Source organism: Boleophthalmus pectinirostris, unplaced genomic scaffold, assembly GCF_026225935.1.
Source record: "Boleophthalmus pectinirostris isolate CB_2022bp ecotype Guang Dong unplaced genomic scaffold, ASM2622593v1 HiC_scaffold_18, whole genome shotgun sequence".
NCBI classification, from domain to species: Eukaryota; Metazoa; Chordata; class Actinopteri; order Gobiiformes; family Gobiidae; genus Boleophthalmus; species Boleophthalmus pectinirostris.
This window is the reverse complement of record NW_026571133.1, coordinates 43,938,750-43,966,192: the sequence shown is the minus strand read 5'-3', so window position 1 is coordinate 43,966,192 and position 27,443 is coordinate 43,938,750. Positions and strand designations below refer to the sequence as shown.

The following is a 27,443-nucleotide window of genomic DNA, read 5'->3' as shown; positions in this document are numbered from 1 at the left end:
GAGCTGGATTTAGTATCACATCTAGTGGTAAAAATACTGTTCTGATCCAAAACGAAACAAAACAAAAAGAATGTCTTTAACCATGAGTAGTGTAATTCTAAGATATCTGCACTGACTGAATAAATTAAAAATGAATTCACTTGAAATGCATGAATGTGTTGAAGGGAATTCTGTATCTAAGATTTTCCTCAATATTCCATAGTGCCCCTTAATCCAGAGATTAGATGTCATCCATGCATGTATGACAAATTTAGTGATCTCCCATGAGCCCTATTCAAACTCTCCTTATGGTTAGCTGTAAGATTCTGTGCAAGACTCCGCCCACAAGCCTACATACCAAAACACGATGCATGTTTGATGTGTGATCTGTTTGCTTTATGTTTGATGTGTTTTATAAACTGGTAGGTGGGCACCTACCAAATGATGCTTGGCACTAAATAAGTGAAATAAACTCAACCACAAAACAAAGCAAACTTGACACACCTGATGTGATATGGAGTGGTTTCATTAGTGAGATGATTGTGTTGTGATAGAGCTCTGAAGGGGGAGTGACTTAAAGCAAAGAGTAAAGGCAGAGGGAACTTGGAGCAAAAACAGAGGTGAAACTTATGAATAGAATACCTTGTTTATTGTCACTATACATATGTACAAACCACAGTATACACATGCACAACGGGATTAAAAGTAACTCACTCTCCAGTGCAGACATGCTCATGGGACACACAATGCAGTACAAAAGAAAAAATTGAATAATGAAAATAAATAAGTACGTAGTACTCGTGCAAAACATAAAAAGACTGGGACATCTACGACTACAAAATTCAAACAAGCAAGATATTGCACTGTGTTAAATATGAAATATTGCACTGAGAGAGATTGTACTGTAGTAAATTTTACACAAAATATTACACTGTATTAAATTGTATAGAAAAATTAGCAGATGGATGGAAGGAGGTCAGGGGATGGAGTGGTAGGAATGTGGAGACAGTCAGTGCATGTGTGTGGCCCTTGGAAAAAAAGTGCCTTTGAGTGTCGTGGTCGTTGCTTTGATGCACCTGTAGCGCCTTCCTGAGGACACGGGACAAAACACCTCAGTGCCAGGGTGGGAGTTGTCCTTAATAATGTTTTTGGCCCTGTTGAGTTTGCTGGAGGTGTAGATGTCCATCAGGGAGGGGAGAGGGCAGCAGATGATCTGCACTGTCTTGATTACCTGCTGAAGCCTCTCTCTGCCAAAGTGCAGTTAGCATACCATACTGTGATACAGTACATCAGCAGGCTCTTAGTGGACGCGCGGTACAAGATCAGGAGCAGGCTGGGGTCCAGGTCATACTTCTTGAGCACTCTCAGGAAGTGTAGTCGCTGCTGGGCCTTCTTGGTGATTGCTGTGATGTTCTCAATCCATGTTGTCGGAGATGAGAACATCAAGAAACCCGAAGGTGTGGACCTGCTCCACACACTTGGCGGCATGGTGGCTGAGTGGCTAGCACTTATGCCTCACAGCAAGAAGGTTCTGGGTTTGATCCCCGGGTCGCCCGGGCCTTTCTGTGTGGAGTTTGCATGTTTCTCCCTGTGTCTGGATGGGTTTCCTCCGGGCGCTCCGGTTTCTCCCATCAACCCAAAACACGCTGCATAGGTCTCCATAAACAGTTGATAGTCAAGGTCAGTTAAATACAATCAATTCAGTCATTGTGTCCTAGCTGTGGCTACAATAGTAGCTTACCATCACCAGGGTATAGAGTAAATGAATAATGCTGTATGAATGAATGCTGAATAAAGTGTAAAGCGTCTTTGGGGACAGAAATGTCGGTGAAAGCACTATATAAATAAAGACTTACTTACACTTGCCATTGATGTAGAGGCCTAACATGTAAATACACTGTTCTGGGCCAATACAGCATTTTCAAAACAATAAAAGGTAACATGGTGATTAAAGTATGTTGTGTGTTAGCAGTTAATACCCCATAAAAGTGAAACCCCCCTCTTTAATCCAAAGTACATCAAAGTCTCACTGGTGTTGTTAGCCTTATTCGATGTGCCTCTGTGTGAGCGCAGTGTAAGAGACAGTCGTGCAGACAGTCTTTTATGAGCTCCACAGCAGCAGACAGTGCAGTCTGTGTTCTGTGTTTATCTGTGGCCTTGGGACAGACCTGAGATGTCAACTCTCTGAAGGAGCGCACCTGCCACATGCTCTGTGTGTATGTGAGATAAGGCTCTGCACTTGTCAGTACTTTCCAGTATCTAGAAGGTTTGTGTCGACTTATGGGAACATTTGTAACTTGCCTTATAGGTGCACTGTGGAACTTTTCTGATGGAGGAGTCAACGTCTGCTGGTCTCCATGGCGATGTTATTGTGTTGCCTTAAATAATGAAAGTGAACTGAACTTTTTTGTTTGTTTTTTTGACACAGTTCTGCCTGTCTTTGATCCATCCAAACAAACTCCCTGACCCTCCTGCTCCTGTGTTCAACAAAACTGCACAATCCTGAAACATCCTGGGCCTTTAAAGGTGCATCTTCTGATGGAGGGTCCGCCACACGCTTTTCTCCATGGAGATGTTTTTGCTTTGTCTAATTGTCACAGTTATAACATTAAACCTTTCTATTATCATGGAGCCATGGAACCAGGCCAAGTTACTGGACAGATCTGTGCAAAGGCAGCCCCGCTCACAGCCAGAATGACTTAAACTTAGACTTAGACAAACTTGATCCACAAGTCCAAGGCTATGGTTCTCCACCAGAAAAAGGTGTCTTGCCCTCTCCGGGTGGGTGGAGAGTCCCTGCCTCAAGTGGAGGAGTTCAAGTATCTCGGGGTCTTGTTCACGAGTGAGGAAAGGATGGAACGTGACATTGACAGGCGGATTGGTGCAGCTTTGTCAGTGATGCGGTCGCTGTATCGGACCGTTGTGGTGAAGCGGGAGCTGAGCCGAAAGGCGAAACTCTCGATTTACCGGTCAGTCTTCGTTCCTACTCTCACCTATGGTCATGAGCTCTGGGTAATGACCGAAAGGACGAGATCGCGGGTACAAGCGCTCGAAATGAGTTTCCTCCATAGGGTGGCTGGGCGCTCCCTTAGAGGTAGGGTGAGGAGCTCAGTCACATGTGAGGAGCTCGGAGTAGAGCCGCTGCTCCTCCACGTCGAGAGGAGCCGGTTGAGGTGGCTCGGGCATCTGTTCCAGATGCCTCCTGGGCGCCTCCCTCGGGAGGTGTTCCGGGCATGTCCCACCGGGAGGAGGCCTCGGGGAAGACCCAGGACACGCTGGCCTGGGAACATCTTGGGGTCCCCCCGGAGGAGCTGGAGGACGTGTTTGGGGTGAGGGAAGTCTGGGAGTCCCTGCTTAGGCTGCTGCCCCCGCGACCCGGCCCCGGATAAGCGGACGAAAATGGATGGATGGACAGTAGCTCAAACAATATAATAATATAATAACAAATAATAAACAATATAAATGGTAATAATAAATTCGAAATAAGTGGCAGAATAGAGCAACAAACGAGTGTCAAAGAAGACATAATTATATCAATGTATATGTACAAGTCAAAATAAAATAGAAAATAAGTAATGACATAAAATGTCTGTTTTTCTAGGTATTTTTGGGCTGTAAAATCACCTGTAATTTAATACATGTATAAGGTTGATCTCTTTAATGCCATATTGTGGAACATTCGAAGCAGACAGGAGCCTCCTGTTTAACTGGGATTATTTGAAATACTAACTTCAGTGCTCCTTCAATCATTTTAAGGTCAAATAAACAATCCCAAATGAGAATCTTAATTGGGTCCCGTGCTCCGGGTCCGTCTGTCCCAACTCTCTCCGGGTCGTAGTCACAAGATGCGCTTGGGGCGCGGGTAATGGGCTCTTGGCTCCTCCAGTATTAGGATCATTCCTGAACATGCACAGATAAGCAGCCCCTCTCACGTCAGCCGCGTACGGACTAAACGTCACCATGGAAACGCGTGACAGGTGCGTTTGGAACAGTTTGGACAAACGCCCAGAGGGGGACAGGTGCTCCCCGTGCGTTACGTTCCTCGGGTTTGTCTTAAGCGTGAGAGCCTTTGGGTGAATGACGTATCATATGGCACGTGAAGGCAGCGAGCGCGGTCACGCAGCCTGACGCACACGGGGACGCGCCTGGGCTGTTTGTTATGGGAAAACTGTGCTTCAGAACACTTTCCTGAAGTTCTAGTTGATGGTTTAACCATGAGGCGCCAGAAGCTGCTTTAACCATCTCTTACGTGAGCACAGGAGCAGACTGTTTCGCAAGGGTCTTTTCATTTAGTTGACTTTTTTTTTTTTTGAACTTTGTGATCAGTGTCCAGCAGAGGATCTCCTGGCCCCAGCCAACAAGAGGACTCTTCTATAATGCGTGGGACTCTTGGGAGTCTGTTCTTCGTGCGTTTCGTCTGGAGACTGTTATGAATTTTAAAACCAGATCACGTGACCACATTTCGTCATGTGTTAGTCCTACTCCTCAGAAATGTTGCCTCTATCCTTTTCTTAGGCGCGCCCTCGTGTGAAGAAAGCGCGGTCTCGTTGCGTGCGAGCGCGCAGTTGTCGGCAGCGCGCACAGACATGAGCGCAGTGCTCGGTCCAGTGTAGACATGGCGGCGGAGCCTCGGCCGGACTGGCTCTCCCGTCTGCCCTCTGCGTGGAGTTACGGAGTGCTTCGAGACGGACGCATCTTCTTTATCAAGTAAATATGGGTCGGATCGGCGCGGCACGGAGCGCTTTGTCCTTTACGGCCCGGACAGAGCACCGTCACTGACTTGTGTTTGTGGTTTTCTTCTCCACAGTGAGCAAGCCCAGAGCACAACCTGGCTGCATCCTGTTAGCGGAGAGGCAGTGGTCACCGGGCACCGAAAAACATCAGGTAACCACGTCCGTACGGCCCTCAAGCCCACCGCTCTCGCTCACACCGAGGCTCCATGCGCGTCATGGGGAAGGAGCTGACAAAGTGCGGGCTGGAGCTTGGAGCAGAGGGGGACTGGGGCTCTGCAGCAGAGCCAGCTCCGTCCTCCCGCCTTCACCTGGACCAATCTCCACACTTTTTGGAAGTTCTGTCACGTACGCGCCGTGCGAGGCCATTCCTCACTCACGTTCGACACGGTTCTACCCAAAGGCCGTGGCTCTGTGTGTCAAGGCTCAGCCAGAGCAGCCTAGCCCTGAGCAGAGGAGGGCGGACCAGCGGCGCACAGCTGGGCCGAGCACCGCAGTGTGTGCGGGATTGTGTGCGGGAGGCCATAGAGCCGCGGTCGCGTTCATACTCGGTGCGGGGCTGTAGCAGTGTGTGTCTCGCGCTGACCGTGTGCCTCTTGTCTCCACAGATCTGCCCACAGGATGGGAGGAGGGATACACGTTTGAGGGCGCGCGCTGCTTCATCAAGTGAGTGATCATACTACGCACGCACGCACTCACACATACACGCACGCACTCACACACGCGTGCCCATCTCTGTCTGTACTGTCCACTGTCCATAGTGGTGACCCATAAGCGGTAGACTGCACGTGCATGCGCACACAGCAGAGGGAGGACACTGGGGCGTTAGTCAGAACAGGCTCGACTTGTTGATATGCCATCCGCGTGCGCTGTGTGCGCTGCCTGTGCGCTGTTTGGGCTGTGTTTGTGCGCTGTTTGTGCGCTGCCTGTGCGCACATGTCGCCTGGACCTCCCCGGGCTTCTTCCACAGACCTGTTTGACAACAGTGTCTGACAAGAGTCTGAGACACTGTGAGCACACACCCACAGCACCATGCCCTGAGTGCGCCCTGTACGTGCACACGCAGTGCACGCCGCGCTGGTGTGGAGGGTTCAGGCTGTGGGAGGAGGCCCCTCTGTGTGGGGCCATTTTGAGAGCAGCAGCTGACACATGTATGAGCTAATATAGCACCTCTATAAATAGCCCCACCGCTGTACACTGGTATGTGTGAGCAGGGACAGGGACTGTCAGAGACATGTCCCTACACCTGCAGCTCTGTGGCCCCTCCCACAGGCTCAGGGGTCAGGGGTCAGCAGGTGCTCCAGTTCTGCTCTCTTTGACACCATCGGCTAAACTGTCCACAGCCTCTGACCTTACACTGTCCTCTCCACAGCCTGTCCTTTCCTCTCTGTTAGAGTTGTCCCCAACCCTAAACTTGTATAGAAACTAAAAGTGTACATCCACAGGACTGAGATGAACCTTTCCTGAATGTTTTAGAATGATAATGAGCTGGAGTAGTTCTACCATTTCATGTTGAAAATCTAATTCTGTTGTAGGAAGTGCTTTTTTCTAATCATTGTGGTATCAGAATTGGTATTGAGTATTGAGTTTATTCCTTAACATCAAAATCATGTTGGAAATGTTTGTATGGTGACGACATAGTGTCTCTGTCCTCTTCTCCCAGCGTTTGTCTCCTTGGGCAAGACACCTCACCCAGAATGACTTTGGCTGTCATATGTTTGAAGGATTTGTTGGGTTAGAATCACCTGTCCTCATTAGCTTCCATGTTTCCCTCGGTCTGCCCCAGGACAGCTGTGGCTACAGCTTACTTTTTCCTGTGCTTTAAGTTCCTGTGCTGGATTTTTTGCTCTCATATATTTGAGCTAAATGTCCCAGTGCTATTCTGTTTATAAGCAGCTCCTGAAGTCAAAATAAGTCCACTGTGTGCAGTCTGCATCTACTTCTAGAGCATTTGAATGCTTTATTGATAATTAGGAAGTACATGTTGTTGTTTTACCGTCATAGTACTCAGCTTTGGAACCTGTGAAAAGTGCTTGTAAACTCATCGCCGTGAATAATGACTGTAGGTTGCTCAGAATGCAGAAGGTAAGTGAGGATTAACTTTGGACCACTGCAAACTATTTCTCACATTTTTGAGACAAAGTCAGGTACAGCGCCTTTAATGATTCATCCCGACATTACAGGAGGGATTTACATAAAGAAGTTTATGATCCCAGTAACTGTAATCAGATGGTATTTTTGTAATCCTTTATGATTGCTTCCAAACATGCCTCTAAATGTGTTGGTGAAGGCCCAAGTGTTACACAAGTGTGATTGGAGTGTGAAATGAGCCACATTAGTGCAGAACACACACATCCTCTAACTGTGGTACTCACTTACATTTATGTGCTTAACCCTGAACATTTCCTTAGCAGCATATAAGTGACAAAATCTATCTGTGACAATCTGACATGGTTTGAACAATTGTGTTTCTTGCAGCTCCTTCACATATGATTTAGTTTGTCTTATTTTGTCTCTGACCTTTTGAAAAGACCAGATTTTGTTCATTTAATGTTTTGTCCTTCACTTTACATTTACTTCAAATTATAAATCAGATGTTACGTCATGACAGTTACTATTTAACTTACTCTTACTTGAGTAGTTTTCCAAATTATGCTTAAGTAATATTATTTTGAAGTACCCACCTCCCCAGTCCTACATTCATAATGGCAAATGATCAACTTCATTTATTTTTATCAAACAGTTTTACAATAACAGTTTTATCAGAAGGGGTAGAGTAGCCAAAAATTGTACACAAGTTAGAGTACAGTGACTTAAAGATAATAATCCTCAAATAGAAGCATGAAGTATTGGTCCAAATATTTTCTCAAGTAAAAGTAAAAAAGTATTTTGGGAAAAGACGACTCAAGTAAAAATAACTGTCTAGACATAACATTGAATATATTGTATAGTGCCTCTTAAGACACCCGGAGCACTTTACAGAGCATTTTTCATTCACCCACACTCAGGGATGGAAGATACCACTATAGCCACAGCTGCCCTGGGACAGACTGACGAGGCAGACATCTGGTTTATAATTTGAAGTGAATGTAATTTAAAGGACAAAACATGAAATCATATACAAAATCTGATCATTTCAAAGGACAAACACAAAAATGAGACAAACTAAATCATATATGAAGGAGCTGCAAGAAACACAATTGTTCAAACCATGTCATATTGTCACATAAAGCTTTGTCACTTTAGACTTCCTCACAGTGAGGAAGAGGAAGCACAACTTTTACTTGAAAAGAGTACTGTTATTTTAATAAAAATGACTGTAGTAGGAATAAAATAATGCCACTCTTAAAATTATTTGAAAAGTACAATTTCTTTAAAAAGTCACACGAGTAAATGTAACTGAGTACAAAGTGAGAACTTAAAAAAAAGCCAAAAATATCTATTTTTAAATGGACAATATACTCAAGTCAAATCTGACTGCTAATTCCAGTATTATCCTGCCCACATATTTCCTTCAGACAAACACAGTGAGTAGCAGGATCTTTCCCAGCCATTTGACTCATTTGGATTCCTAATGAGCCCGTGGGTGTCGTGCAGGGCGTGACCTCTCCAGCAGGGAGGTGCCTTCCTGTTTGTCCTCACTTTGCTCTGGTCTGATGGCAACCTCAGATATGGGCGGGCCTCCTCTGTCCAGTGAGGAGCCAGAAGACAATTCCCAAGTTCTCCCACTGTGATCGAGCCAATATCTGACCTGGTCTGAGTCTGAAAACCCAATTTGGTTATTATTTAGGTTTCAAATTGTGCTTCCTGGTTGGAAGTCATGACATCACGCTAGGGAAATCCATTATTGTTACCTAGCAACCATGTAGGACACTCTGCCAAAACTCCTCAAATTATGTAAGATGTAAAAATGTAAGGAAACACCTTTTATGTTATGAAAACAATGCTCATGTGTGTAAATTGTGCCTATAACCTTTAGATACCTCTATATTTCCTGTCATTTTGAACAGATTATATTCTTTATATTTCCTGCAGGTGAATGAATCATCCTCACTGTAAAGGGCCTGTGTTAGATTGTTTCCCCATATTTGTGAGCAAACTGTCTTGCCTCACTACACACATTTTGTACCTTAAGAGCAGCTACAATAGAAGTCTGCTGTGTCCTGTCAGCATTTAACTACACAGCGTTGTTTTGCCTATTGGGATTGTCCAGAAGTGCACTGTTGGCATGCTAGCAAAATTTTATTGTGGTCTCTGACAGTTGTGAAAAGAGCTTATAAACACACTCACTGCAAACTGTGTTGCCATGATGCTAAAATTTCAAACTTGTTACAAATACCCATTTCGGTACCCCACTGACAATAAAATATAATGTGATTTACAACATGAAATGGTATTTCTTTCTTTTCTATTCCCATGTGGCCTTATATCTGTGTAATCCTTCAGTTTTCCAGGTAGGTTCCATGTGGTCCATGAGCTCACAGGAGCCTCTCATTGCCAGTTTCAATCCAATCCAATCTGATTGGTGACACACGTAGGATTCGTCAGTGTCTTAAATGAAAGTGAATCCGCTGCTCGCAGCTGTGATGTGCAACTATCCATAGGAAGGGCACACAGCATGTGTGCCATGACGTTTGCAGCGACATCAACTCCCATTGGGCAACACAGTTTTCTAACGTGGAAGTTAGCAGACTTCTGTTTTTTTTTTAAGTTGTTTTAAATGAATATTGCGATGGAAAATGGGATTTTTTTTTTTTACATATTTATATAGCAGACGCAAACACAATAGTTCTTCTTTCAAAATCCTGTGGTGTCTGAGAGGAAGTGAAAGATTCCATTCTGCTGCGAGTGCAAAATGTGAATGTTAAGGTTCTGAGTTTGGTCATGTGCTTCCAGTCTGACTGCAGCTTTTCTAACTTCTCAACCTGTGACAGAAGCTTCATGTGGACAATATGAAAAATATGTGTTTCTTGGAGGGGTCCTTCAAATATGATTTAGTTTGTCTCATTTTTGTCTCTGTCCTTTGAAAATACTGGCTTTTGTGCTTTTCTTTTTTTTTTCTCTCTCTTTCCCGATAGTGTAAAGCATTGAACATCTGATCCTAATTGGTAGTAAAACTAGTATTGAACTTAGATACTCATCTGAGTTGAACAAGTGTCAGAGCACATAGACAAATACACACACGTGGACCAACATGAACCTACTGCACCACTGACCATTACACACACATAAGACACATGAGAAGACAGCAGAAAGTGCTACCATGTAATGTTAAATTACATACTGTTTAAATAAAGTGCTTTTTATTATCGTGGTATCAGAATTGTACTGAGTATCGACTCTATCAAAATTGAGTTTTTGTATTGAAATTTTTGGATCGTGACAACACTAAAATAGATGGATAGATGAATACTTTATTAATCCCAAACGAAACTGTTAGCAGTTCATTGTTGGCAGCAGCAACAATGAAACAAATTATAATAATATTAATAATAATTATGATATTTATAATAATAATATTGTCATTGATAATATTGCTTTGCTTTCCTTTGCATTCATCAGAATCTATTTGGAGTGAACTCTTGTGCTAACCTCTAATAGTCGCCAATTGGGTACAGTTCATTTCATTATAGCACAAGTAAAACATGATTCCTTTTCTAATTAGTATTAATTAGTAGTATTAATTACTACCGTTAAAAATATGATCATGTACTTGTGCTGGGATTGCCTAACTTTCTAGGGCACTGACTTGGAATGAGCCACACATAAAACATCACTGCCCAAGTTGTGCTGAATGTTTAAGACCGTTTAAGATGCTCCAGTGCAATGTCAGTCCTGTCTCGTGACTGAAAAGAAGACATGTGAAAATGTGTCATGGTGCTTTGCTCAAATAAACAAAACCAAATAGTTGCGCACATTGTTCTCAGACTGAGGGCCTGTTGGAGGCTCTGTGCAGTGGAGATGTTCTCAGACTGAGGGCCTGTTGGAGGCTCTGTGCAGTGGAGAAGAACTTCAGGTGCATTTGACAGATTCATATTGTTTTCTTGTCTTAACTTGGTTTGGTGAAATAGGAATAGTAAATATTTATCATAGTTTTACAACAGTTAAGTGGCAGTTTGAATCCAGGGATACTTTAAGCTCAAAGAAGGCATTCTGACAGTTTAAACCCTGATGTTTGAACATTGAGCTCTTGTCATTTAATAGTATTAGTCTAATCATAACTATTGTGCAATTTAAACAAGTTCTGGCACTTGTTTACATTATGTTTGTTATTCTCTGGAAAAAAAATAAATCGTAATGGCTTTTTGTTTATTATGATCTAACTTCTCCCCCCTGTCTCCCCGTCTCTCCCCCCACCCCTGTCGTTCTGCTGCAGTCATAACGAGCGGAAGGTGACGTGTAAGCACCCTCTGTCTGGAGCACCCTCCCAGGACAACTGCATCTTTGTGGTCAATGAACAGTACGTCCCCACTACACACACACTCGCGCACACACACACACTCTCCAGGAGCTGCACAAGTCCTCTACTGGCATGTGTGCCCCCTGCTGGCATTTTTGTAACAAGCACATATGACACACTCTATATTTGCCATTATTTGTGATGAAGAATTTTCATATTCAGGATTCCCATGGTCATGGAAATTGAAAATTATTATTATTATTTTCCAGGCCTGGAAAAGTCATGTAATTTTGTAAATTCAATGAAAGGTTTGGAAAAGTAATGGAAATGTAGTATCTCTTTCAGGCAGCTAGAGCATTCTTTTAAGTTCTATGAGGCTGTTCTGATTATTTCTGAACATCTGCACCTTGTGTTTAAAAGAGACGACAATAAAAGCACTGACAGGATTTTGAAAGTTAAAAACTATAATCTCAAACCATAAGGTTAACAAGGAAAGAGTTTGCCTTTCATTTTATTTAGCTCTAAAAGCCTGATCAGTTCTACACATGTAGGTGCAGTAAAGCCATGGAAAATTCACTTTAGGTCATGAAAAAGTCATGGAAAAGTTCTGAAATGTTGTCAGTGAAAAAAGTGGAGAACTTGCATATCGAAGGGCCGATAAATAGTAAGATATGGATTTACATTAATTCAGAGAATGAAAATGTAATGTCTGTCTATACATGTCACAGGAATAACCCATCTCTCACTTTGTTGGCTGTGATAAAAAAAAAAAAAGTAAAAAAAAAAATATATAATAATAATAAACATCTACATATATTGATGTAGGGTGACTCCATTCTGGGTCCTAACCCACAGGTTGAGAGACCAATGTCCTAAACCTATGCACATGTTTCAGTGCCACAGCCCTGACTCTTCAAACTACATAAATCTACTACATATGTTCAAGTGGATGGAGAGTCCTTGCCTCAAGTGGAGGAGTTCAAGTATCTCGAGGTCTTGTTCTCAAGTGAGGGGAGGATGGAGCGTGAGATTGACAGGTGGATCGGTGCAGCTTCGGCAGTGATGCTGCTGCTGTATCGGACCGTTGTGGTGAAGAGGGAGCTGAACAGAAAGGCAAAGCTCTCAATTTACCGGTCAGTCTTTGTTCCTACTCTCACCTATGGTCATGAGCTCTGGGAAATGACCGAAAGGACGAGATCGCGGATACAAGTTCTCGAAATGAGTTTCCTCCACAGGGTGGCTGGGTGCTCCCTTAGAGATAGGGTGAGGAGCTCAGTCACATGTGAGGAGCTCGGAGTAGAGCCGCTGCTCCTCCATATTGAGAGGAGCCAGTTGAGGTGGCTCGAGCATCTGTTCCGGATGCCTCCTGGGCGCCTCCCTCTGGAGGTGCATGTCCAGGCATGTCCCACCGGGAGGAGGCCCCAGGGAAGACCCAGGACACGCTGGAGGGACTATGTCTCTGGGCTGGCCTGGGAACACCTGGAGGACATGTCTGGGGTGAGGGAAGTCTGGGAGTCCCTGCTTAGACTGCTGCCCCTGTGATCCGGCCCCAGATAATTGGAAGAAAATGGATGGATGGATGGATGCTCAAACCAACAGTAGTGCATCACGAATGCGCACACCTACTATTGTCAAGAGAATCACAGCAAAAAGTGTCCCTCTGCATCTCCTCAGTGTGGCAATGCTGTGTAAGGTTTGTTCTGTCAGGAGTCTGCTTCCTCACCATGTTCAGCACTTTATATGAAGAAGTTTAGAGAAGAATTCAGATCAGAAATCAGTGTAGAACCCAGAGGACATGTTATGAACCTACTGTTTTGTGAGCAAAGTGTCCTGTCTCTCTTAGGCCCGCCCCTCCTGTCCCGCTGGAGCAGAGTGCAGAGCAAAGGGAGCGTCCCACCAGTATCCTGAGCGACAATGGGGGCTCTGACCTCAGTCCAGCCACCAGCGTTAGCACGGCCACCTCTCCCTGCCCCGGGACAGGCCTCAACAATGCCCCCCCACGGCTCAGCAGCGCCCCCTCTGCTGTAGCACGGGTCTGTCTCTCCAAATTCTGCCCCCACAAAAGTAGGAGATTGGACAGGAGGACTTATCTTGACTTTGTTTTCCACAGCCTTCAAGGTCTTCCAAAAAAGTTCATAACTTTGGTAAAAGGTCCAACTCAATTAAGAGGAACGTGAATGCGCCTGTGGTGAAGAGGGGCTGGCTCTACAAACAGGTCTGTCCTATAATCTTCATAAATTCATTGTCAAAATGTGTATTATATTGTCAAATATCAATAGTTTTTTTGAGAATACTTCACCACCTACTTGTCTCCGTGCAAATGTATTTGTATCATATGTATCCCCATTAGTTTTCCTGGGGTCCATTACTTAAAAGTACAATAAAATATACATACAATTAGAAATACTTTCTTATCCTAAAGGAAATTATAAAAACCCCAAAATACATTCTAACCAGTAGATACAATTTAAATGGCAAAGGAGCACTTTAAAGATGAAATCTCTTTTAAAGTGGTTTTAAAGTGCTATATGAAAACTTTAAAAGATGAAATATCCCCTGCCAAGTCTTGCTTAGCTCTTTTAAGACAAGTTTTCAGACTTCTGATATAGTTAGCGTTAATAGCAGAGACTAACGTGTTACAGTGAAGAACCCTGTACAACACTGTTCTGTGCATTTGCACAAGTTCAAGGCCCAGGAACACTCATGTGATTCTTTGTTTGCATTCTAGTGGACGGTTATGTCACTGATGTACTCAATTTTAGAATACAAGATTTTAGACGTATTGCTTTCCCTATAATTTCTTTAGTTACTTGTATACTTATTGGGAAACAAAACAACAAAAATGCTTCTAAAACGCAGAACAAAACCCTTGAAAAACATTCTTACAGGGAACAGACTCTTTTTTTGCCTGACCTGAAACTTGACCTGAGATGGACATGTTTAACGTTTACTGTGGAACATTCCAGGCAAAGTAATAACGTAACGATCAGAGTAGTTACAATACGAACTTTTAAATGAAATGGTCCTAATTATGTTTTAGCATAATATGGTCCCAACACTGCCTTTTTCTGGCTCCTACAGTGTTGCTTTCTCATCAAAAAACATACGTACACAGAATAGTTTTGTTTCATTCACACATGTTTAACACACAAATCCTGCCTATTTAGGCTAAGTTCTTCTCTTCTGTGTTTATAAACTTCATACAATATATCACCAGAAGCATTTTGACAATCTCAGCTCTGGATTTACCAACCAATTCTGCTCTTTACGTTTTACTTAAACTACTGTTTCTTGACATCACAAGGTGGAACAGACCATTTTGATCTTTAGAGATGTAGACGGACTACATCTCTATTAGTAGTAATAAAGAATTACTCAAACATGTGTGAATGAAACAAAGCACAAGTTGGTTGCCAGGTTGTTTGTGAGAAGGTAACAACATTCTAACATGTCTTAAAGCTCACAAGAGTCAATTTTGCATCATATAGAACCTTTTAATGACTTAACAAAAGTGTCAAAATTGTAACATTAACATTTGATATTATATTATACTAGTGTTTTATGTGCGCTCTACTGATAAGTGTTCACAGAGCACTTACCTCTGACCTTTGACCTTCAGGACAGCACAGGCATGAAGCTGTGGAAGAAGCGCTGGTTCGTCCTGTGTGACATGTGCCTCTTCTACTACCGAGGTACTGACTCACAGACACAGACGCCCCTACACCAACCCTGCATTGTACCTGGGTCATGTGCAAGGACATACTGTGCTGCTTTTCACCCTACCCTAAGCCTGCGCTGTACCCACCCACAGACACCCTACTAGGGTCGCCAACCGTCCCTTGAAAAACGGAATCGTCCCGTATTCGGAAACAAAAGTACGCCTCCCGTATTGAACTGAAAAGGGACGCACTTTTACCACGAGAACCAGAAATAGTGTGTAATCAGTGGAATGCACTTTATAAGAAAATTTACAGTAAAGTTATTCTCAGCCTCTCCTGCTCTGTGACATATGAGCTGACAGCACACACACCCCGCTCATCATCTCATTGGTCGAGGATGCTTGACTCCGAGCTCCGCCTTGCCTGCGGGCTCTGAGCTCCGGCCTGACCGCGTGCTCCGAGTCTCCGCAAGCTCCGTGCTCTGCCCTGGTCGTGGGCTACGAGCTCCAGTTCTCAGGTCTTTTCCTCCCTCTGTTTCAGATGTCTCCAAGGCGTCTAAATAGAGGCATCCAGCGCATTTTTTTGGCGGGGGGTCACTGATTTACCCAGATGCCATTGGGGAAAAAAAATTGTGATTGGTCCATTTCCATTCCATTTTATTAACCCTTTGTTTCCCAAAAATTATCAGTCCAAGTTTACAACAATGATCTAGAAATGATTACTAGTGTAGTGTTTATTACTCACTGAATAGAAAAATTGAAAAATTCTATTAGTAGTACAAAAATTAAGTCAGTATTTTTTCTTGGGCCTTCACTGAATACCTTGAAGGCCCTGAGGGTTCAACTCTGTCACAAAGCAGCATGGACGACAGTGGCGCCAACAGGGCTTTACAGTGTTCTTTTGAAATGGGCTGTCCCGTCGAAATGAGCTACCTGCAGCCTAACATAGGTATTCTGCCACAAATCTAACACACACATGTCCATGCTTACACGCTTAACTGGTCAAAACATACAATAAAACCAATCCACTTTTAAAATGTGACTTGTTACTCCACTTCTGCCTATGAAGTTCAAATCGACGGCATTTACACTGGAATAGCACTTGGGGGGTGTGCGCATGCGCAGTAGTGCTATGTAGCGCAAAATGACGGGTAGCTCAAATCGACAGTACACCGGCCCTGCCAATGAGGTGTCCCTTATTTATTTTTCAGGGAGTTTTCAGGGACCCTACCCACAGCCGCGCCGACCCTACCTACCCTGCACTATACCCTGGTCATGTGCAAGAACAAGCATGTGAAAAAACATTAGGACATCCCTGCTTTAAGGCCGCCACACCTTACAAGAGAATTTCCCCGGTTTAGGTTGCGATTTGTTTCTCCCCGAGTTCGGCGAGGCGGGACCCGACTTTGTGTCTTTGTGTGCAATTTTGAAGCCGCTGTGCTCCTCATATGTGTGATGTCTGTGTGACTGTGAGCTGCTCTGCTCTGTCATAACCACCAAACATCAGCCAATAAAACAGAGCATCAGGGCAGAGGGAGGCAGGATACAGAGGCACAAGAACAAACTCACTAAATATTGAAAATAATTATTACTCACCTCTCAAAAAGTGGTAAATTTAAACTGCAGCATCTCATGCACATTATCTGTAGAATTTGTCTTCTGTAAATAATGACACCCCATCCACAAAACAGCGCTGTTGATCTAGTTTGACACATTCTTTTACAGTAAAAAGGTGAAAGTAGTTCCTCACATGTCTCTGTTTACATCCACACAGCGTGCGGATTGGGTGTGAAGCTGCACAGTAGCAAGATTCTGCATCCTTTGTACTGCGTCTCCAACTTTCTATGCTTTAAAAATCGTGTGTCTGAAGTATTGCACCACATCTGACAAGTACTAACATTGTTATTAGTTCAGTGCAGTGCTCTGATCTTTTGAACACTTAAAAGTCTCAAAGCGAGTGGTTTTACTGTAGACAGGAAATGGTAGACTCACCATTGTTGGCTCACAACTTTAAACTGTTTTACGCAGACACATCCTGCTGCAGTCTTTGCGATCAGAGATTTTAAATCTCATCAGATTCTCCTCGTGTCTGATGTGGGCTTTTTCCTGACCTGTAGTTTGTGGCGACCTTAAGATGGACAAAGAATATTTTGTGAACTTTTTTAGGAAATTGAGAATGAGAGAATAAAATTGTTGTTTTATTACTTGTAGATTTTTTTTCTTTTTTATTTCTATTACATCCTTAGTTTTAAATTATACACGAGTTGATATGACCCTGTTGGATTTGCTGACTTTATGGGATTTGGAGTTGGAGTTAGAGCTGTGTTTGTGTGTTTGTGGTTCAGATGACAAAGAAGACAATGTTCTGGGGAGCATCCTGCTGCCCAGCTTCCACATCTCTATGCTGTCAGTGGATGACCACATCAACAGAAAATATGCTTTCAAGGTAATCCTACTCTGTGTACTGTGTCTTTGCTCTGAATGTAAACACTGTTAGTATTTAAACAAGAGCAGGGATGTTGATTATTAGGTTTATCGATAATCATAATTATTCAGGTCACATATAAGAGTAATAACTACAAATAATAATTGTAACCATTTTAGAAGCAAAATGAAATAATTTTTGTAAAGTGTTTATCTGGCTATTTATGTCACCTCAGCTTTACCTTATCATTTTGAAAGTTTGATTTCATTAACCAAGTCAGACTGTCACATGTTAAATACTGGAAATGAAAGAAAATGAATGATTTTATTGTTACTGTTAGGTGATTTCAGTAGTTGTGAATAATCATGTTTTCTTCTTTTCTTACAATAATAGTAAGACTAAAATGTGATATTGTTGATTCCTTAAACAAGCGTGTGCTTCCTGTGCTCCCAGGCCACCCATCCCAACATGCGCACATACTACTTCTGCAGCGACTCGGCCAAAGACTCAGAGTCCTGGATGAAGGTCATGACGGACGCTGCTCTGGTGCACACAGAGCCTCTCCGGCGCTCTGCAGAGCACCTGTGAGCACACACACATTTAGATTTAATGTCCTACATTCTGGGGGATGGACTAAAGTGGGGCGGCCTTATAGCTACCACCAACCCAAACTAACCAGTCCAGCTCTAACCAGACCAGTGCCACTGTGCTTATGGATGAGTGTGGTTTGTAGTGGATGGATGAATGATGGCTGGTGAGCAGTCTACTCAAAAGTAGTTGGAAAACAAGTAGCTTCTTGGAATAGCAAATAAGCATGTTACAGCAATGCTGTTAGTTGTATGTTTTCATAAGGGATCCATTTAACCATGTTTAAAAGCAATCACCTGTTGGATCAGTACCACCTACTCTGATGTTGTTTTCAGAATTGACAAAGTGAATGCAGATCTGAAGAAGTCTGAGGAACTGAACAATCAGCACAACCAGCGAGCCTTAACCTGCCCAGAGATCCAGAACAACCAACGCAACCGCGAACCCACGCGGCAGGCCTCCTGTACCAGAGGAGGAGAAACATGGTGACAAAGCAGAATGCTACACTCTGCATCGTGACGGAGACAGCCTCCTGCTACGCAAGGACGGAGTGAACTACACTCTGGAGAAGGATGGAGACAGGTATGTCCTCCACAAAGATGGAGAGCAGTTCTTATTGAAGAAGAATGGAGACAAATACAGTCTCCAAAGGGATGAGCCCTGTGCGCTCCACCCAGACCTGCAGAGGAATAGCACTATGAAGAACCACCTGCGCACATCCTCCTCAGAGGACACGTACAACCAGGTCAAAGAAGGACCCAAACTCTTACATGTGAATGAGACGCACACTCTTCCAGCACAGCACACAGAAGGGCACAGGTATGCCCCAGTAAAGGAGGTAAGGAGACAGCTGTCTCTCAGGGAGACCGACAGAAGCATGTTTGCTAATAACAAATATGGAACCGTACATTTGATGGATCGATATGGCACGCTGAAGGAGGTGAAGAAGTACAGCACTCTGCGAGAGGGAGATCGCTATGCCACCTTGAAGGACACAGACTTGCAGTATGGTCTGCACAGAGACACCAGCGCTGAGAGGACCAAGCTTAGCATCCAGCTACAACCAGCCCAGGCAGCTGCCATCGCAGCCGCCGTCTCGGCCTCACGGCAAAACCAGAAGGTCAACGGGTCCGTGAGCGCCGCTGTGGACCAACCAGACGGCAGCTCTAGGCTCCTCCACACTTCAACACTGCCCACTGACACTGCCCCTAAGACCAGTTTGTCCAGGACTCACTCCATGCCCCCCATGGAGCCCTGGGCACGGCCCTACAGGGCCAAAGCAGACCCGGAAACAACAAGGTGAGCCTCTGATGCGTAGTGTGGTGATTCAGCTGCTAACGGCATAAATATATCTTGGGGAGTTACTTTTTATCTCCACAGCATTTCTTCATACCAGACATTACCCAGAAACATGCCCAGTCACCGGAGCCAGATGGGACCCCAGTTTCCTGAGGGCTACCGCACTCTGCCTCGCAACAGCCTGTGCCGTCCTGACAGTGTCTGTGCTGCCAGCTCAGCTGACAAGAGAAGGTCTATGAAGGACGACACCATGTGGCAGCTCTACGAATGGCAGCAGCGGCAAGCCTACTCCAGGCTCAGCATGGCTCCGCCTACAGGTATGCTCTGACCCCGCCCACAGGTGTTCTGATCCCACCCATGATACTCTCTGACCCTGTCTAGAGGTATCCTCTAACTGCACCACAGGTATGCTCTGACCTGCCCATAGTTACAGTAAATCCAGCGTGAAGCCTTAAGTCTGAAGTGCAGTGTGCTGCGTACTAACAGCAGGTTACTTACAGATTGTCTGTTACATGACAACTGCAGTGATAATTCATATGTAATAACCTGAAAACTGCTCCAGACTGCTGCAATGTCCTGCAGAATATACACCTTGCTGATTCTTTCCGCAGACCTATGCCTCACCCGCACTCCTCAGAGGTCAGTGTGGCAGGGTGCATTGGTTTTAATCACTTTTTAAGTCTTGCGCGGGAAGTCCCAAACTGCATGCACTGTGTTTGAGTGATGAGGGCCAGAGGGATGAGGGCCAGAGGGGTGAGGGCCAGAGGGGTGAGGGCCAGAGGGGTGAGGGCCAGAGGGGTGAGGGCCAGAGGGTGAGGCCAGAGGGGTGAGGGCCAGAGGGGTGAGGGCCAGAGGGGTGAGGGCCAGAGGGGTGAGGGCCAGAGGGGTGAGGGCCAGAGGGAACAGTACAACAACACGCACTGACCTGAGCATTAGTGATCTGTGGTTGAAGTTTGTGGGTAAGAAGTGTTTCTTCTATTTGGTTCTTCAGGTGCAGGTCATTATGGCACTCTGCCGAGCGCTAAGACCATGAGCCACCTCCGTGAAAGCATAGCCACGCCCCTCCCCACCTCCCCGTCCCATGGCTCTCTCTACAGCACCCTCCCTCCTCCAAGGCTCAAGGGGGCGCCCAACCCTAGCAGCCCACACTCTGAGCTGTCCTCTCCAGTGCTCAGAGACGGTACTGCGACGCTCGGGCGCCAGAAGACACTCCCTCTCAAGGTACCATCACTGTATACACAACACATCCAAAAATCTAAAGATTGATAGAGCACAGTCTCTACTTTGGCTGAGCTCGATGAGACAAGTGTAGTTTAATGGAAAGCTCATGTGGCAGTAAGAGCACATGGTGCTGATGAGGACTCTGCCTGTGTGGTCCTATCAACACGAAATATATAGTGAGGTATATAGTGGGGTACCTTTTATAAAGTGACTTTTGCTTTTTCTTTTGTTTTTTTTCTGACACATTGTTAAATCACATTATAATGTATCATGGTAAAAAAAAAATGAGGCAGGCAGTCTGCACACACAGAACAGATAATTCGATGTGAAAAGTTGCTTGAAATGTGTGCATAATGTTGGACCATAATCTTTCTGTTGTAGCTGGGGTATCCTGAGCGTTTTGCAACGGCTGGTGTTTCTCCTCACAACATCACCCCTCAGTCCCTGCAGGGTAAAACGGTAAGAACTGTTACATGTGGCTCTCGAGCGGCTCCTCTAGCTCAATATGGCCCAGTGTGAGGAGCAGGAGCAAGCCTGACTCATGATGGGTCAAAGAGCCTTCCATCAGAGGAAGCTGAGGTCTCCTGGTCACAGTTGGGCCTGTGGATGCACTGGTTTTCATAGAAAATAATGACTGCAAAAAACAAAAGATGTAAAAGCTACTTGAAGGATTGATAGTGTTTCAGTAGCACACTGTGGGGAGATCTGGTTGGTCATTTAGTTATAAGATGATTTATAAGTGAAGAGGGTCAGAAATGGCTTAGGCAAAGTGATGTAAGCTGTTGTTAGGAGATGCTGCAACTAATACTACTTCTACTAACTACATGATGTTAGTTAGGGTACATCTCATTTCTATTTCCTCACTCCTTGATTCCTCAGCTTTGACTCTGTTGTATCACATTGGCCCCATATTCATTTCTATGGCACTGGTCTGACCTTAATGACTTTGTAGTCAGGACTAAGGCTTATTTAGTTTAATTTTAGCATAAGCTTATATCTGCCTCCTAGACCATTCCTGTTATTCCTCCATATTTTCTTTCCTTTTCTCCTGATCTTTGGGACACCACTTACAGCTCATTGGATTGACAACAGAAGAATAGGGGAGAGGAGAGAGAGAGACTCAGCCTGTGGCTGATACTTCTTCTTTCCTAGGTAATAAATTAGGGACACAAGAGGAGGAAAGAGAATTGAGATGTGCCACTAGTCTTAGCAATACTATGTGATGTCAGCTAGTGTTAGCTGATGCTGTCATATGCTGTGTCTAGTCTGAGGAGCTGACGTTGCTGCTCATCAAACTGCGGCGGCAGCAGGCAGAGCTCAGCAGCCTGCGTGAACACACACTGGCTCAGCTAAGGGCCCTGGGCTCTGAGGGGCCCAACGCCAAGGTCAGCCTGCACCTATGTATGCATGCTCAGGATTTCCCACAGATCTCTGCTGAGGCTATGGTGGTGCTGCTCATCATTTTTATGTTGTACAAAATGTAAATCATTGTCTTCTGCCAAACTCAGTTTGGTTAGACCTTAGACGAGACTGTTGGCCTACAGGGGCCACCATACTCTTTTGTTTTAGTTGGGAAATACTGATGCTTCTCTCATGAACGTATCATGAGATCAAAACGCATGTTCATGCCCACAGTTTAGGGTGACCAGATTTCCTGACAATGGAGTGTGTTCCATGGTGCTTGAGCCTACACAGGGACTCCTGGTCACCCTAGTACAGTTGTGGGGATGCTGTGTGTGCATGGTCCTACATGGAGAAAGTGCCACATTTCTGCAAACCAAGTCATAGACGGGCCTTTTAACACAGTGTCGCAGTCGGCGTGTTTGTTTCATGACATCACAGGCATGTGGCCATTTTCTCCTGAGTTTGTGTGGCAGGTTTGTGGAGGGCTCCTGAGTGGCCTGGGTTTGCAGGAGCTCTGTAGCTGGTGGAGGACTGTGCTTAGTGCTTTTGCATGAGTGTGCATGCCCATGTGAGACTGGTGTTCTGTGGAGAACAGAGAAGGACAATGTTCCATGTTCAGAGTCATGAAGGAGCTCCTCCCACCACCAGGGGGCTCCAGAGTTTGCACTGGCCTTTGTGAGAATGTAGAGCTGATGACCCTGTCAGGTGGGGGGAGGGTCACTCTGCATACTGACCCTGATCATTTATTTTAGTGATAAGGTTAGGTCCATGATGATAATACATTTTGAAGAATGCTATACTGCTAAAGAGAAATATTGCAATAAAAGATGATATTTAAAGTACTTAATGCCACTGATACAAAACTGGATAATTCCAATAAATCAGTTTTAAATATACAGCATTAAAAGGTTTGAGCTGCAACAAATACATAATAGAATCAATCAATATTTAGCAATAGAAGTTAGTTATTGTATCCTCTATAGCTCAAACTGTATTGCATTAAATAAAAATGGCAGAAATCTCTCCACTATTGCAAAGAAATATACACACAATCTATTGTTCCAGTTTTCATATACTGAACGACATAGCAGATATAGTCATTATTGCGACAGGCCAAGATAAGGTCTTTTATTGCAATCAGTGAAATCCAACCCAAAAAAATCGCCATAGTAACATAGTAGGTGTTGCTTGTCCTCATCTCATGAGTAGCTCAGGGCTGTACTGTTGTGGTTGCCATAGTGACATTGACATTGCTTTGACATGGCTGGGCACTTGATGGATTCAAGCGTGTGGCAAGAGTAGGGTTGTGTCCTGAGGTCTCACTGTGCTTGTCCTCTTCCTCCTGCTGCTCTGAGCAGACAGATGTTCTCTCACACCATCTGCAGAGGAGTCTGCGCTACCTGGACAGCCAGGTGAGGCCCTGTCAGCCTAACACTGTTCTTCTCCCTGTCATAAAACTGTAGGACACTTCTCCATAAGTGGACAGCCAGGCGACGTCATCAACAATATGTTCACGTCTTCACCAGGTTCTTCTGTTGGTTGTGTTTGCTCCGGTTCTTGCTACAGTTTGACTCTTTGCTGCAGCTTCATAGTAACGACCATGTCTTAGACTTGGAGCTGATGACCTGTACTTGACTTTGACCTATAAGGCTGAGCTTCTCTACCTCCAAATAACAATGCCACCACCTCGGTACTGGCCCCGCAAAGTTAACATTAACAAACATGTTAAAGCAGGTTAAATATGATTTGTTACAGTATTTTATTGTCTTATTCTTGGACATTTTCAGTTAAATAATTGAAATAATTGAATCACTGCTAAATGACTCAATAGGGCCTTGACTAGAACATGGTGGTATCCTCTAGTGTAGTTCATATGCATATGCACTGATGGAAAACACTGCGTTTGTGCACATGTGGACACATGTGGACACATGTGTCCACATGTGTCCACATGTGGACACTGACTCTCACTGGTCTGTCTCTCTCTGCTGCACTGGGCAGAAAAAGGACAACGAGCCTCTAATCTTCATGATTCACACAATGATTGAGAACTCTGCACCAAGACCGCAGCTCTACCAGCATGTAAGCTCCTCCCCCCATGGTCATGTAAGCTCTGCCCCCTCATGGTCATGTAAGCTCCGCCCCCCACGGTCATGTAAGCCCTGCCCTCATGGTCATGTAAGCCCCGCTGAGTTTGCCGTCCTCACATTCACCAGTGCAGTGCCTGTCTTCAGGTTCTAGATGTCCAGGACCAGTCCTGTTTTGTGCTCCATCTACAGCCCTGACTCTAGATCATCAGTGTTAAATCAGACCTGTTCATTACACACACTCATGACTCATCTTTGGTTGCCATATACAACATGCATCCTGTGTTACGTCAGCATTTTAAAAAGTCCTCATTGTCTTTCAGATCAGCCCAGAGGCCATCAAGAGCCTGGTCAGTGACACTGAAGATCCTGACATCGATGTAAGACAATTTTCTGTTTGCCAAAAAGGATTAGTTTTCAGATGAAAGTTTATTTGGTCTTGGCAAAAGGAGAAAGTCAATTTCTCAACTGGACAAAAGTTAATTTGGTCGAATACATTTCGCAGCTGATCCGAGCTGCTTCTTCAGTTTATTTGGTCTTGTGCTATGGGTGGGCGATATATTTTCAATATATCTCGATATTTTTAAAACTCAATTTGGATCCTGACTTATGGTATATGTCCATATAATGCTTATATTCAATTCTGATTTTGCTGCTTGTGTCTCATTCACTTCTCACTGCTGCTGTGAACGCTGAAGGTTGGTGTCAGTGAAAAGCTTCTAGCACCACGAACAGACAAGATCATTTACAGACAAGACCATCAGCAGCACATCCTCTGTCACAGAGAGAACACTCATATGAACACTGAGTCGTGTCCTTTAGTCTGAAAGAAGCTGAACTGCATCAGTGCACAAGGAAAGAGCTGTTTATGCAAATGAGCCATGTGCTTTTGTTTCTGTAAAACGTAAACACATGTGTGCATAACTGCATTAAACACATTATAATCTCACACAGACTGATGTGGCTCTAGAGTCGTTATGTTTATATATTGTAAAGTTTAGTCATGTAAAGTTTATTTATGCAGAAGATTTTAATGAATAATCTGCTGCAGTGTCACTTGTACAACAGTGTTTGGAAACGTTCAGTTTGATCTGCAGTGGATTGTGGGATTAAACCTCAGAGCTCCTTACTGCTGGATAGGAACATGGATCTGTTCAAATAATGAACCTCCCAATCTTCCTCTGCTACTCATGGTTATTATACGGTTAACAGAGTTAATGCAAAGATGAGCTTGAGTTGTTGTTGTTTTATTTATGAATGAAAGGAAGAAAATAGGTACAGTTAAATTATTACTTATGTAATATGGGATTTTTGTAATCTTAAATGTGGCTGAAGCACTTTGTTCCTACATGAACTGCCGAACTCTTGCAGTTCAATAAATAAGACCTTGCGGAATTTGTCATATTTGTTTTTGAATTAGTTTTGAGGGGTTATTTCTCATGTACACATATTGAGATATATATCATATATCGAGATATAGCAAAATATATCGAGATATATTTTTTGCTCCATATCGCCCAGCCCTACCTTGTGCACTAAATTTAGGCTGTATGCTCCAGGCCCTGAGGACAGTATTATATACCATTATCCTATGGAACAATGGTTGTAGACACTGACAAAAATAATGTGTATGTGACAAATGTGCTTTTTTCAGACCAAGCTGAGCCGGTTGTGTGAGCAAGACAAGGTGGTGAGGACACATGAGGAGAAGGTGCAGCAACTGCACCGTGAGAAGGTACTGTGTGACATGAGAGGGTCTTCAGTGATATATTCATATGAGAGAGGGTCTTCAGTGATATATTCATATGAGAGAGGGTCTTCAGTGATATATTCATATGAGAGAGGGTCTTCAGTGATATAATCATATGAGAGAGGGTCTTCAGGGATATATTCATATGAGAGGGCTTTCAGTGAATCACTACCATGGGCATGTGTGAAGACTTTTGAAAAGCTCCATGAAGGTAAACTTGCGTTTGTCTTTATTTGGTTTGTTTGGTGAGCAGCACACACTGGAGACGGCGCTCCTGTCGGCCAGTCAGGAGCTGAATGAGCAGAACCTGCACTCTGCTCAGGCTCAAAGCCTGCTTCAGCAGAGAGATGTCCTGCAGGGGGGGCTGCTGAGCACATGCCGCGAGCTCAACCGTGTCATAGCGGTGAGAATGTTCATTTATATATTCCAATGTTATTTTAGGTGTCATTTTTGCGAGTGTGGAGCTGAATGTTTTCAGAATCTGGTTTCATGAATGTGATGGATGTGCAGGAGCTGCAGCTCTCGAAGCAGGAGTATCAGCGGCTAGAGGGCGACGTGAGCCAGGCCAAGGCCAACCTGCTGCAGCAGCTGGAGGCACTGGGCAGTCCACAGGTGAGTCACATGATTGTCATACGACTGGTCCCATGACTGGATCACAGGATGATCACATCATGAATCATATGGCATTGTTGGTGGGTTGGTGGGTCAAATGACTTGTAGTGAGAACATGTGTGCGTTTGTGCATGCAGACCGAGCCACCAAGTCAGCGACACATCCAGATCCAGAAGGAGCTGTGGAGGATCCAGGACGTGATGGAGGCTCTGGCCAAACACAAGTCCCAGGCTCCCAGCGACAGTATGTCTGCACGTTCTCTGACTGTAATCCAAAGTGTGTGCGCTTCTTTAGTTTAAATCCAAGCTTTTTCTCACAGACCTGTTCCCAAGCTCCAAACCCCTGTCCAGCATATCCAAAAACGAGGTAAGCGCTCTTTAGCCTGACATTGTTCTAGATTACACCTCAGCAGGATCATTTCAGCCCTCAAACCAGTGCTTGCTCCAGAAGTGAAAAAGACTTGGATAGAAGAATAACTGAAACCTTCAGTGGACCACTTTTTGAAATCTTTGTTACTAAAACCCAACACACACAAATGGAGCTGAGCTGGGGAAGTATCTACTGCTCTGTGGTCAGGCCGGGTTTGGGTCCAGGGTGCAAAGTTGTGCTGCACACGTGGATTCCAAGTACATGATGGTAAAAGCGTGTCTGTGGAGCTTTTCTGTTGTTCAGGGTGTGGTAATAACACATGGTCCTCTTGGCGTGCTGGAGTTCTGGATGCTTGTATCTGTGCACGCTGTTGTGAGGCTGTGTTTGGTGTTGACAGACAGTGCTGCTGCCCCTCAGTCCCCTGCAGGAGGGGGAGCCGGTGCCCCCTCGCCCACCCCTGCCCCACCACTACCCCCACCCTACGGCCCGCTCGGACGATAGGACAGCTGGCTCCCGGAGCGGAGCACAGAGTGTAAGATCAGCCCTGCGTTCCCTTTTTCACGCCATCAAATCCATTCACAGTCATAATGCTAAGGGAAAAATACCATAGCTCTGGTCAAGTTTTTGTTTGTCCTTGCCCACCATTTTACTTTGTTTCATCAAGCCCTTATGTTCTGTAGCATTTAGCATCAGGACCTGATCAGAGTGAGTCACCTTAAGGTTTACTTTACACGTGTCGAAACTCTGGGAAAGAGAGTTCTGGTACAGAGAGGTGACCCAACTGTTTCAAGCTCCAACAATGTTATTTATGAGACAAAAAGTTTTACACAAAGTCTGATTACCATGTGAATAGAATAGCATAACAGCGGGCTGCTGACAGAGCAGGTTAAGTCCACAGTGGAGAATGGACAGTTGGACTGT

At 44.5% G+C, this 27,443-nt stretch overlaps 1 protein-coding gene across 1 annotated transcript in view; it reads left to right on the top strand.

The window, feature by feature from the left end:
* The first annotated feature begins 4,098 nt into the window (after positions 1-4,098).
* LOC110172439 (pleckstrin homology domain-containing family A member 5-like) overlaps positions 4,099-27,443 on the top strand; it is a 37,459-nt gene continuing 14,114 nt past the window's right edge. Inside the window, 22 exon segments of the mRNA XM_055153540.1 lie at positions 4,099-4,686; positions 4,787-4,863; positions 5,318-5,375; positions 11,086-11,169; positions 12,953-13,142; positions 13,220-13,324; positions 14,729-14,801; positions 17,113-17,213; positions 17,646-17,776; positions 18,116-18,241; positions 18,243-19,079; positions 19,161-19,396; positions 20,071-20,300; positions 20,682-20,759; positions 21,566-21,685; positions 23,063-23,116; positions 24,115-24,171; positions 25,446-25,526; positions 25,795-25,944; positions 26,052-26,153; positions 26,291-26,396; positions 26,473-26,519. Coding sequence (XP_055009515.1) covers positions 4,595-4,686; positions 4,787-4,863; positions 5,318-5,375; positions 11,086-11,169; positions 12,953-13,142; positions 13,220-13,324; positions 14,729-14,801; positions 17,113-17,213; positions 17,646-17,776; positions 18,116-18,241; positions 18,243-19,079; positions 19,161-19,396; positions 20,071-20,300; positions 20,682-20,759; positions 21,566-21,685; positions 23,063-23,116; positions 24,115-24,171; positions 25,446-25,526; positions 25,795-25,944; positions 26,052-26,153; positions 26,291-26,396; positions 26,473-26,519 — 3,135 coding nt within the window. The 5' untranslated portion in view covers positions 4,099-4,594.